Source organism: Canis lupus, chromosome 32 (assembly GCF_011100685.1).
Source record: "Canis lupus familiaris isolate Mischka breed German Shepherd chromosome 32, alternate assembly UU_Cfam_GSD_1.0, whole genome shotgun sequence".
Lineage (NCBI taxonomy): Eukaryota > Metazoa > Chordata > Mammalia > Carnivora > Canidae > Canis > Canis lupus.
Genome location: NC_049253.1, coordinates 30580076 through 30592892, shown reverse-complemented (window position 1 = coordinate 30592892; position 12817 = coordinate 30580076). Strand labels below are relative to the sequence as shown.

The 12817-nt window shown below is 37.2% G+C and overlaps 1 protein-coding gene across 6 annotated transcripts in view; it reads left to right on the top strand.

Moving 5' to 3' along the window:
• ARHGAP24 (Rho GTPase activating protein 24) overlaps window positions 1–12817 on the top strand; it is a 743240-nt gene that overhangs the window by 565204 nt on the left and 165219 nt on the right. Inside the window, exon 1 of one of the 6 annotated variants that reach the window (XM_038582213.1) lies at window positions 10070–10233. The exons of 4 other annotated variants lie outside the window; for them this stretch is intronic. In XM_038582213.1, the coding sequence (XP_038438141.1) occupies window positions 10221–10233 (13 nt within the window). In that variant the 5' untranslated portion in view covers window positions 10070–10220. Of the gene's footprint in view, window positions 1–10069; window positions 10279–12817 lie in introns of those variants that run through there. One more of the 6 variants, XM_038582217.1, reaches the window with a different exon arrangement.

Sequence of the window (12817 nt, the reverse complement as noted above, 5' to 3'; positions counted from 1 at the left end):
AATTGTAAGCATTATTACCGAAATTTTCTTTTTAAAATTTTCAGCTTTGCCTTTCATGTAAATGAATTACCAACTTTGTTAGACTGTATCTTCTTTGTCTTTAATTTACAGCTTAAAATAGCTCTGTGACTTTGAAAAATGACCTTACCTTTTATATGATTCAATTTTTTCACATGTGAAATAACAGGGATAATATCTTGAGTAACACTAGAGCCCTGTAAGACCATGGTGCTAATAGCATGCTATCCACTTTGTTCTTGATCACAATCAAAGCAAAGTACAGGCATATGCATCACTACGCTTCATAATGCTGCACAGTCCTTATCAGCCTGGACTCTGGGGCCAGATGACCTGCATTTCTGTTTTGTTCACCTGCTTACTAGAGCTGATTGATCTGGGCAAGTAACTTTGCTCTTGTGTGCCTTAGTTTCTTCATTTTCTGGCTTCTTTTGCACAATTTAATTTTTCAAAGGTATTACGGAGAAAATCTTTTGTTCTCAAACTTCTTTTGCCTCATATTCTAGTGGTACTGTACTTTCTTAATGTATAAATAGTCCTAATGAAAATATTAAATTGTTTGACCACAAGCTGGCTAAACATTAACATTTCATTCTCTCACCCCAAACACAAAATGTTTCTATACTGTCATTTTTTACTTTTATAGAGCAATAAAATTATTATAGCAAATATTCATTGGAAATTTGAGGTATTGTCATAAGAAATTAAATGCTATTAAAATTACTAACACAGAAGAGAGTACAAAGATCCCTTAATCAATACTTAGAATTTTAATAATTTAAATGAAAAGTTTGGAATACTTCTTTTCCCACATTAACACTCTGCTGTAGTGAACAGGATAAAATATTAGTTCATGAATATATTTAACCTCATAATAAGATAAGACTTCAAGCTACATGGCCACTGGCATCTTTTCTAATGCTGAGATCCTGTGATTTTTATGTCTTTCTTGAGAAGTTTATTGGCTATTAAAAATGGCAGCATCCGCAGTGATCTCTAGAGATATAACTAGTGTAGGTCAAAAGATATGTCCCAAGATGCTGAATTGCAGATGCTATAGAATATTTTTAATGAAAGTTTTAAAATGATGCAAATTTTAAAACTTCTCTTCATGTTAGCAGATGTTTTTCCATTATTACTTATCCTAGTGGTATAGTTTATCCCAGAACTTGATATCTGGTAGCTGGTGAATATAAATGGAGACAGTCTTATACAGAGAGACTTACTATGCAAGGAGGGCACCTACCATCTCCACTGCCTCCAATATTCATGACAAATTTCTAGGTTGATTCTACTCTAAACTTTCATTTTTCTAATATTCAGGATCACAGCAAGGTGTAATTGGATTTACCATCAAAAGAACTTCAGCTAGGTGTCAACAGATCTCTTAAATACACCCCCCCCCCCTTGCTTCTAATATTATTGAAACCATAACATTCAGAGCTTTCTTAAGGAAGTAAAAACTCTTTCTTAGAATACATATTTTCATCAAGGGGAAATAAGGCTCCACTTTTAGCTTCCCTCCCTATGCAGAGTCCTCTTCCTCCTTAGTTAAGTCTTCTGTTTTCTTCAGTATAGCCAGTTAACAACATTTATTGGTCCCCCGTTGTGGGTAGAGATGTTTATTACCACCACCATTGTCTGTGCTCATTTGTTCATTCTTAGGCTTGCCCTCTCTCTCAAGATATCATAATAGCCCTCTTCACAACAGACTGTTTGCATTATATAGATTATTTTTTGTTGTTTTAATGGGAAATGTCATGGGACTTGTGGAGGAAAGTAGTTATCAGAAGAAATATTTTGAGAACCACTCTTACCAGTTTGAAAAGTTGTGCAACTTTTCAAAGGAAATGCTTATTAATCAGTTTTTCAGCATCATTCTTTTATATTTTGCTTTCTACATAAATATTGGAATTAACTGATGGTAATATCCCTTTATACTATGCTATTATTTAGACTTGCCTAGCAGCAAAAGCTATGGAGTTCATTTTAAACTCAATGAAAATCAATATAACACCAAATTTGCAAAATTTAGAGCAGCTTAACATATGATGACAATTCCTCAGATTCTGTTTACATGTCATTTCAGCATCCGGTATCTGATTGAGATGTCATTTGCCAGGTAAGGAAATTTAGATTTAGGGAGGGGAAGTGATGTGTCCAGAGTTGTTCAGTTGGCAAGTAGCCAAGCTTACCACCAAAATTTAAAAAGGAAAATATATGGCTATGACTTAGCTATTGAAAAGTAAAATGCTAAAAAAAAAAAAAAAAAAGAAAGAAAGAAAGAAAGAAAGAAAGAAAGAAGAAAGAAAGAAAGAAAAAGAAAGAAAAAGAAAGAAAGAAAGAAAGAAAGAAAGAAAGAAAGAAAGAAAGAAAGAAAGAAAGAAAGGTAAAATGCTCAATTTATGTGGATTTGGTTTTGCTATTTCTCCAGCTCTTCAACTGTTATTTCCACAAACAAATAACAGATGAATGAATTTTAGGCTAAGTTCAAATATTCTTCACTGGCCTTATGGCTTCTGTCCACACTGAAGACCAAAGTCTGCCCTTTAATTAGCAGGCTGATGTTTGTTTTCTTATAATCCTGAGTTCTCTACCAACTGGCTCCTAAGTAAGAAAAATATATGGAACATAAACAAAAATGCAAGTAAGGCCCAAGTACCATCATCAATGCAATCTAACCCCCAGGTGCCCTGCTCACCTCAATGAAATTTGTATTGACATTACAGAAGAGATCTCTCTAAAATACGTGCTACGTCAGAATCATTTCTTAGAAGACAATAGATTTTTTTGGTTGTATATATACCTTAGTTCATCATTATGCTTTTTGAATAAGCATCTACCCCAAAATTATAATTATATTGTCATGAATGTTTATATCATGCTACTTATATTTGTACCACATCCATTCTCTATATTTGAGGTTACTTACATACCTGTCTTTCCCTCTGTCACCTTTTTTATTTTAAACATGAGCGAGACCAACTGCTCTATATTTTTCTTTAATATTTAATACTGAAATATCTAGAATTTTTTTCCGTGTGTCCATGAATATGTTTAATGCAAGTGGTGAGAGCAATGGTCATAAAAGGTCTGGAGATTGAAGATCTCCACATGCAGAGATTATAAGCATGGTGAATTAGCCTTATCCAGAAATACATTTGTAAAAATGATTCCCGAACTTTCTTTGTTTTGGTTTCGTTCTCCCGAAAGGAAGGAAGGAAAGTCTTGAAGGGAAGGTATATGAAGGAAGGAAGGAATGGAAGGAAGGAACGGAATGAGGGGCGGGCGGGCTGGAGGATGGAGGAGGTCTTTCTTTCTTCTTTCTTTCTTTCTTTCTTTCTTCTCTTTCTTTCTTTCTTTCTTTCTTTCTTTCTCTTTCTTTCTTTCTTTTCTTTCTTTATTTTTTCTTCTTTCTTTCTGTCTTCCTTCCTTCCTTCCTTCCTTCCTTCCTTCCTTCCTTCCTTCCATCTTTCTACTACATTGTAGTAATGGCCCTTGTAAAACATTAGAAAATGGAAGAAGACCAGGAAGAAAATTAACTTACTAAAATCTCAGTATCTAGAGATAAAACCTATTAACACTGTAAAACAATTTTTTCAGATTTTTCTATATTATTAAATATATATCACAAAATTCAGATAACATTGCACACACTATTTTCTAATATGCTTTACTCAACCAATATAACATAAAATATCTGAAGTCTCCTACCTAAATGTGCTCTAAATTTCAGTCATTATTCCACTATGGCATTTGTTGAGAAAGAACAAAGCTGGAAATATCATAATACCTGATTTAAAGATGTACTATAAAGCTATAGTAATCAAAACAGTATAGTACTGGCACAAAAATAGGCACATAGATCAATAGAATAGGCTGGTTGTCCAGAAATAGACCCATACTTATATGGTCAATTAATCTACAACAAAGGTGAGAATATACAGTGGGGGAAAGACAATCTTTTCAATAAATGGTATTGGGAAACCTGGACATCTATATGCAAAATAATGAAACTGGACCACTTTCTTATACCAGACACAAACTTAAACTGAAATGGATTAAAAACCTAAATGTAAAGCTTAAAACCACAAAACTTCTAAAGGAAAACATAGACAGTAAACTCTTGGATAATGGTCTTAGCAGTATTTATTTATTTATTTATTTATTTATTTATTTATTTATTTATTTTTCTATCTATTTATTTATTTGGATCTCTCTCCTTGGGCAAGGGAAACAAAAGAAAAAATAAACAATTGGGACTATATCAAAATAAAAGCTTCTGCAGAGTGAAGGAAATCATCAACAAATGAAAAAAACAACAGCCTATTTATTGGGAGGAAATATTTGCAAATGTTGTATCTGAGAAAGGGTTAATATCCAAAATATATAAAGAACTCATTCAACTCAATACCAAAAAACCAATCTGATTAAAAATGAGCAGAGGACCTGAATAGACAGTTTTCCAAAGAAGACATCCACATGGCCAACAGACACATGAAAAGATGTTCAATATCACTCATCATCAGGGAAATGCAAATCAAACCACAATAAGACCTCACCTCATTATCTGTCAGAATAGCTAGAAAAAAAGACTAGAAATAACAAGCGTTAGCAAGGATGTGGAGAAAAGGAAAATTGTGTGCACTCTTGGTGGGAATATAAAATGGAGTAGCCACTATGGAAAAGTGTATGGAGGTTCCTGAGAAAGTTAAAAGTATAACTACTCTATGATTCAGCAATTTTACTTCTGGGTATTTATCTGAAGAAAATGAGAACACATATTCAAAAAGGCACGTGAACCCCTGTGTTCATTGCAGCATTATTTACAATAGCCAAGATACAGTAAGCAACCTGAGTATCCACCAATAGATGAATGAATGGATAGAGAAGAAGTTATATCACACACACACACACACACACACACACACACACACACACCCTGTGATATTACATAGACATAAAAAATATTACATAGCCATTTGCAACAGCACAGATGGATCTAGAGTGTATAATGCTAAGTGAAACAAGTCAGAGATAAACAAATACTGTATGATTCCACTTATATGTGGAATCTAAAAAACAAAACAGACAAACAAGCAGAAACAGATTGTTAAATACAGAGAACTAACTGGTGGTTGCCAGAGGGGAGAGGCCTGGGAGATTAGACAAAATAGGTGAAGAGGATTGAAACGTATAAACTTTCAGTTATAAAATATATTAAGTCATAGGGATAAAAAGCAAGGCAGAGGGAATTTAGTAAATAATAATGTATAACTAAAAAATAAGAGTAACTATAAACACTCAGGAGCTCCTTGCCCTATGTTCACAAAGGAATAATATTCAGGATTTTTCCCCCTTTATGCATACTCTTAAGTATTTCTTTTTCAAAAACCTCTTAAATGTATCTAGGAAAGCCTTTAGTAAAACCAGGGCAGTGATTCTTCTCATCTTAGAGTAGAAAGGCATTAATAGGTACATCTTTTTGCAGCCAGGAAAAATTACCATCCAATAAAAAATAAGTTTTTTTTATCTCTTGCTGGGCGTGGAGCCTGTTTGAGATGGTCTCTGTCCCTCCCCTTCTGCCTCTCTCTACCTATTAGTGTGTGCATACACACATATGTACATTCTCTCTCTCTCTCTGAAAAAATAAAAATAAATTTAAAATATAGTAAATTGAGACTTCTTAGGAAGCGTTCAATTTCATGATTTTAACTATGTATGGAGTAAGAGATGTCAAATCTGTTATCTTTAAGCATCCACAAAAACTGCTTGAATGCTAAAAACTTACACTTTTCAGATTACTCTAAATTTTTCCCTGAATGACCTTTAATGTTTTAACAGTACTTGTTCTCCATGGCTGATAAGTATTATCACGTGGAGATGTTTCAAAAGCCTAAGAAAAGGAATCAAATTGAAGGGAGCAGCAGGGAAAAAATGTGTTAGAAAAATGCTTTTTCTCTCTGGTTGCAGATGAGAAACAACTCCATCCTGCTCCCCCACGAACCCAGTTCCACCCTAAGGGGAGGGTTCTAAGGATTTCAGGCCAGACCTAGAGTATGAAGTTGACCACTGCCACTGGACACATCAGGATGATGTCATTACACTAGGGAAGGCAATAAGAACTAAACAAAACCAGAGCATCTTAATTTACTTTATTCACCTCTGTGTAATGGTGACCCATGTTTCCAAAATTTTCTTCAATGCATTTGAACTTCAATGCACGTTTCTTTTCTATACATGCTTCTGAACGAGGGTCTCAAAATCCAAGAGAAGAAAAGAAAGTATTGAGACCAAGTGTGTTGTTAGTTCTTGCTGTGGAATTCCATCCAGGCAGACGCTAGTTGCATTGTTCAAAACATGAAATACTTAATGGGGCAGTATAATAATTTGAAGAAAGTGCCAAAAACTGTTTTCATTTTTATTATTTCTGACCTGAGAGATAATTGAAAGCTTAATGCAATTGTTTCTTTCTTTCCTTCCCTCCTTCCCTCCTTCCTTCCTTCCTTCCTTCCTTCCTTCCTTCCTTCCTTCCTTCCTTCCTTCCTTCTTTCCTTCCTGTCTTCCATCTTTCATTTTAAAATAATTCTGACTGGTTGTTCATCTTTCTTCATTCAGAAATAAAATGGGTTTGGGAATGAGAGAAAACAGCCTTTATTTTGCTATATGTTGTATTTGTCATTATCAGCTTCCCAATAGACCCACTATTTTTATTTCACTTCCTCTTCAGCTAAATATGATGCCATGAGAACATGTGGGTTGTGGTGAGTGCCAAAATATATATTGTAGGCAAAAGTAGCAAGGAAATGAACACCAAATAGCTGAAGGTCCCTGGCCTTCTTTTATGTGGGTCGACTGGTATTTTAGAATGCTGTGTTTTAGTTTTTTCATTCAGAATTGAACTTGAAAAATTGAGATTAAAGTATTGTTTTTAATTAATTTTTTTATTCCCCCCCCCCATCATTTATTTTGACTTACTACTAACTTAGTCAGGGGCCCAGTTACATTTCTGTCTTTAATAAAAATACCCAAGACAACATAATTCTATCCGCAAGACTTCCGAATGTATCCTTTTTTTCCTAAGGCTGGATTTGGGAAGAAGGAGAAGGCTGGTTTTATGAAGGCATTTTGGAAGGTGCACTTCACAGATGGGAATATTACAAGCAGGGGCAAGGTATAATTAGACACTGGCATCCTCAGAAAATATTTTGAAAATAGGGAAAACAGAGATGGAAGGCAGGAATAGAGGGTATGGTATGAATTAGCTTGCACATACAATTTTAGAGTTTCTTTTATAGCTGGGAATGCCACTTTAAAACAGACGTCATGTAGGGCTGCAGTTCAGTCTCTGCTGCTGGCTTTCCAATAAAATTGGTGGAAAGAACCTGGCATTTTATTAACATCCTCAGACCCAGGAGACTGAAAATTATGAGTCTTCTATACTCCAAACTACAGCTGAAAAAATGTCTTTCCTGCTATGCTTAATGGTCAGAGATTACCTTGCTTTCTTGTGGGCGTTCCTCAGGGTCTAGTAATTTAAGCAAATTAAAATACAATAATGCATTGAGTGTATGTTGAAAAACAGAGAGGTATTCTGCTACAGAGAGAGTTGTCAATTTGAAGACCGAAAGAACCAATTTTTTTAAAAAAAGAACTATTGGTACATATTAACAATTTTTTCCTTGTATCCTGCGACAGTTTTATCATTTAAAAACTCAAAATGTGTTTTTCTAAAAAAAAAATTTTAAGATTTTATTTATCTACTTGACAAAGAGAACAAGCAGGGGGAGTGGCAGAGGCAGACTCCCCACTGAGCTGGGAGCCCCATGATGTGGGGCTCAATCCCAGGACCCTGAGATCACGACCTGAGCTGAAGGCAGACACTTCACCTGCTGAGCCACCCTGGCACCCCGTTTTTTCAAAACATTTCTGCACTCTTTATGATAAAGTTAACTTGTCTAATAAACACCCTCAAGAAGTTCTCTTGGTAATTTGCATTCTTGCCTTCCCTACCCCCACTATTTAAAATCCAAATGTTATTTCCTTTCTCTTTCTGAGAAAGTTATAAGTAAACAAATTGACTCTGAATATGGGACTCCAGGCCATGCTGTGACCTTGACTGTCATTTGAGCTCCACCACTCACCAGTCTGTCCCCTCTGAGGGCTGTTTCATTTCCTCTACGAAATGGGAACAATAGTGACTAACTTGTAGATTACTATGAAGATTAACTAAGACACCACCCATGAACTTCGCAGCCCTGTGTATCTCCAGACAGGCCCTCACATTGTCGGTTCCTTCCGGTTCCCACTCATCTCCCCTCCCAGATCCCCCTACCCCACAACCACCTAATCTCTAAATAACTCATACATAATTGTGGACCATCAGCATGAATGCCCAGAAGCATTTGTTCCTGAATGAATTTAGCAGTGAGTCTGGCCTGGCACCCCCCAACCTTTCCCCTTCTTTGATCCCTTTGGACACCTCCCCCGGCCTGAACAGTTGAGTCCACCAGGACACCAGGTGAACTGTGAAACCAGCCATCACGTGAGGATTTTCTCTCGGAGTTTCAGCAGGTCCCGTTCTGCCTCAAAGACCAGATGGAGCTCATGTTACTCACAATTAACTGACTCTGGACATATGGTCGCTGCCATCAAGACCCACCACAAGTAAGACAGCAGTTCAATAAAATCTTGAACTCTATTTTTAGACCACTTGAAACAAACACTTTCCCATGAAGCCCAAGAAATCCTCCTTGAGGACACAGAGAGTCATTCCCCAGTCCCAGGCCTAATGGGAGATTGAAAGGAGCAAAATGCAGAAAGTCCATGTTTTCCCAGTGCTCTACGATTTACAAAGCACTTGCTCCTGCTCGTTCTTCCATTTCACCCTGACATCATCCCAGGAGGTAGACAAAGCAAACGGTGGAAACAGATCCCCATTTTATAGATTACAAAATCGATGTCTCGGAGGTTCAATGAGTTGCTGGCTTGCATGCCTATGGCTGGTGAACGGTGGTGCTTGGAGACAGACGGAAGAGGAAAGTGGTAAAGGAGAATTATATTCTGTTAATGCAATCAACCTAAACTTCAGTAAATATTTATTTACCTCTAAGAAAAAATACACAGGCGAGATAATGTTTCAAAATGTGCTTGCAAGCTTAAAATTGTTCCTTCTCCACTTCTGATAGGAAAACCAAAATATGAGAAATAGACACCCAGAGAGACTCTCCAGGGAAACATTTATAAACATGTTTGTATCTGTCTATAACATATACATACAGAATAATTATATTTTAGGAAAGAAAAACCTACTTGAAACCTCTCCAAATTAAAATGTGCATATGTCAAGACTAATCTTGAAAAAGATGGTAGGAATTTTTATGAGAAATTTTAATTGATTCTGCCAATCAGCTCTGAATGTGTACATCTTTACCATCTTTTTTCACATGGGGCTGTTTGCATAATTGTAGTAGGTGTGCAAAAAGCAAGACTTCCCCAAAATGAATTTGTTTATGGACCAGAAATGATTTTGCCCTGTACAGAATTATTTTATTTTGACTTTGGAAAATAATTTTCTAAGACCCCTCTTTAAGCCTTGTTACCGGGAAAGGATATGCAACAACTTTTTGGCCTGAGAAGTATGCCTGGGCAATTTAGAATGGCTGCACTAAAATCTGTATGTGTGTGTGTGCACGCGCGCGTGCATGTGCGTGTGCATGTGTGTGTGTGTGTGTTTGAGAGAGTGAGAGCGATTAGGGTTTGCAGAGTACTGCTGGGTTAGCAGATTGGCTCAGTGCCAATGGGGGATTTTCAGATTTACTGCTTCTCCGACTATTGTTGCAGCTCTGATTTATGGACTTCAGAATCTCTTGAAAGGCAAAGTGTCTGGAGTTTGGGGTCTTCCCTTGGTGGTCCCTCCAATTCCCGTATATTCTTTTGGCCCGTGTTCACCTTGTGGCGACCTTGCAGGACTCAGCGTTTTCACCTGAGCTCAGTAGCTGGGGAGCCCACTAGCGCTGGGGAGAGGGCAGTGGTTTCCATTCCTGGGTGATGGAGTCATGGGAGAAACTGCAGCGACCCAACGGAGGGGAGACTAGGGCCAGAGCCGGCTCCAATGTGCTGTAAGCGGCTCAGGACAGCGCAGCTGCTCTGTCTCCCAGCCTGCAAGTGCTGCCTGCATTTGCCACTGACCACTGAAGTGTATGTTTGTGCAAGGTGAGAGCTGGGTGCTTTCTCGTTAATTTGGAGACAAATTGCCAGGTACTGCTGTTTATTGGGTTTGATAATTTGGGGGATATTTAGATCACCTCGAAGCTAGGACCTAGACTGCGTGTGGTTGTGTTTATACCCTTGCTTTCTATCCCTATATAGTCAGTTCTCCACAGTGTCCAAATTGTGGCAACAGATTGGACATAGTGCTGTTCTTACACTGAAATGTGATCAGTTTGGTGCCGTTTTCTTGGCTTTTTTCATTAATTGCTGCTGCCAAGTGATCTAGCGGTTCATACACAGAATTCTCGTGCTGATCTGAGCATGTGAAAAATGCTTCAGACATAAATCTGAATTGCTATTTTTGGAGTTCTTGCGGTGGTGTATTTTTTGCTTTATCCACATTTTAGTAGTTGAAACTTTGCAGTGAGCAGAGTGCCTTGGGCTCTGATCTGGTGATAAAAGTAACGTGGGAGTTTCTGGGGTTTTGCTTGTCAGAATGAAAACTTTTGCTTGGCCATTCATGTGTGTGTGTGTGTGTGTGTGTGTGTGCATATGTGTGCACATGTGCGATTAAAAAAAATGCTTGAGAACCAAGAGAAACCCAAATAATACTGTGCTATATTTTAATGTACGTATAATTAACCGAGCCAGCTTATAAGGCTTTCATTATCAGCATATTTGAATTTTTGAACTTTACGTTTTGAGTACACAGGGACAGTACAGCTATAGTGTACACTTGTGAAGGCATGCGGGGACATGGAGTGTGTACTCACTAGGAATACAAAGGAATTCAAAATGCGCTCTGGGTAAGCTGACAGGCCTTAATCTTGCACTTGTTTTGTATGTTAGCTACTTAACTGAACCTATACAAAATATAAAGGAGATGTTCTGTATTGATGTATCTAAATAAATACTCAGATTGGTATTTATGAAACACATGCTCTAGAAAAGGGAAACATGGGAATTTGGCATTGTATAAATAGAATAACAAAAAAAATTCAAAAAGCTATAAAATTTTACGAGGAAAGAAAAGATAACGCATTTAGATAAGGAATAATTATGAGGGGATACTGAAAAGTGCATCAGCTGCTCACATTTTTATGTCTAGTGAAAGAACAATAGCATATTTAAGGAAATTCAGAGTCAGCAGAAATGAATCCAAGAGCAAAAGTTCTTAGTAAAACATGTTGTCAACCTGTCTCTGAATGTACTCATCTGTCTTAATTCGCTTGAGTTCTGTTGCCAAGCTTGATAAAGTTAGAATTAAAAAAAATAAATAAATGCAAATTTAAACATTTTATGTGATTGGTTTCCATTTGGATAGATTCTTTGAAACTAATAAAGCATAGTAAGTTATATTAAAACACAATGAATATTAAAGTTGTGCAAAACACTTTGCTTACTAATACACACTCTCAAAATCATTTGTCCCACTTTTGCATTATGTCAGTTAGGATTCTAAACTAGAACGTCACCTGTTGTTACACGCACATGGACTGCTGAGTTCTTTGGATGCTCTCGTCAGTTTCTTGCTTTCAGACTGTGTTGGACACTGTGGGATGGTGAGCAGAAAACACCTAACACTGTCACACTTCCTATGTGAGTTAAGAGCAGTGATAGTTTCATTTGACAGATATGGAATTTGAAGTGTACGAAGGTTGATGACTGGCCTTTCCATATTAGAGCCTACACTACCCTGGCTTTTCCACTGCCATAATCTAAAATTTGACTACTTCTTTAGGAGTTTAACATGACTTAATTTCTGAATATATGTGATGGAGGGCTTCTTGTCACTGGTTTGTAAAGATGACAGTACCTGCATCTCAATGATGATTACAGTCCAATGTGTTCAAATGTGGTGTCCATGTGTACACATGATCATCTTCCATGCAAAAAGACTAGAAACTTCATCATCTATTTGATGAAACATAATCAATCTAAGCAGCCAAAAAAGAAGCCTTAAATATTGTCTGCATTTATTCTTTGGATAACTAGCTTACTGCAATATGAAAAGAGATTTAAAAGGTTTAGAGATTATAGGTACTGACCTCAAAGCCCATGCCAGTCTGTTCAAACACATTTACTTTTTTTTTCTTTAGAGAGAGAGAGAGAGTAGTGAGCATGGGTGTGTGTGTGTGTGTGTGTGTGTGTGTGTGTGTGTGATGGTAGTAGGGTAGTAGAGGGCGAAAGAGAGAATCCGAAGCAGTCCCTACACCCAGCATAGAGCCCGACTCAGGGCTCGATCTCACAACCCTGAGATCATGCATGACCTGAGCTGAAACCAAGAGCCGGACCTTCAGACGATTGAGCCACCCAGGTGCCCCTGAAACACATTTACTTCTTTAAAAAACTTAAATTTAGGGACAGCTGGGTGGCTCAGCGGTTGGGCACTTGCCTTTGGCTCCGGTTATGATCCCGGGATCCGGAATCGAGCCCCGCATCAGGCTGTCTGCATGGAACCTGCTTCTCCCCCTACCTATGTCTCTGCCTCTCTCTCTCTCTCTGTCTGTGTCCCTCATGAATAAATAAATAGATCATTAAAAACTATATAAAATATAAAAAACTTAAATTTAGCTTAGTAAGTTCT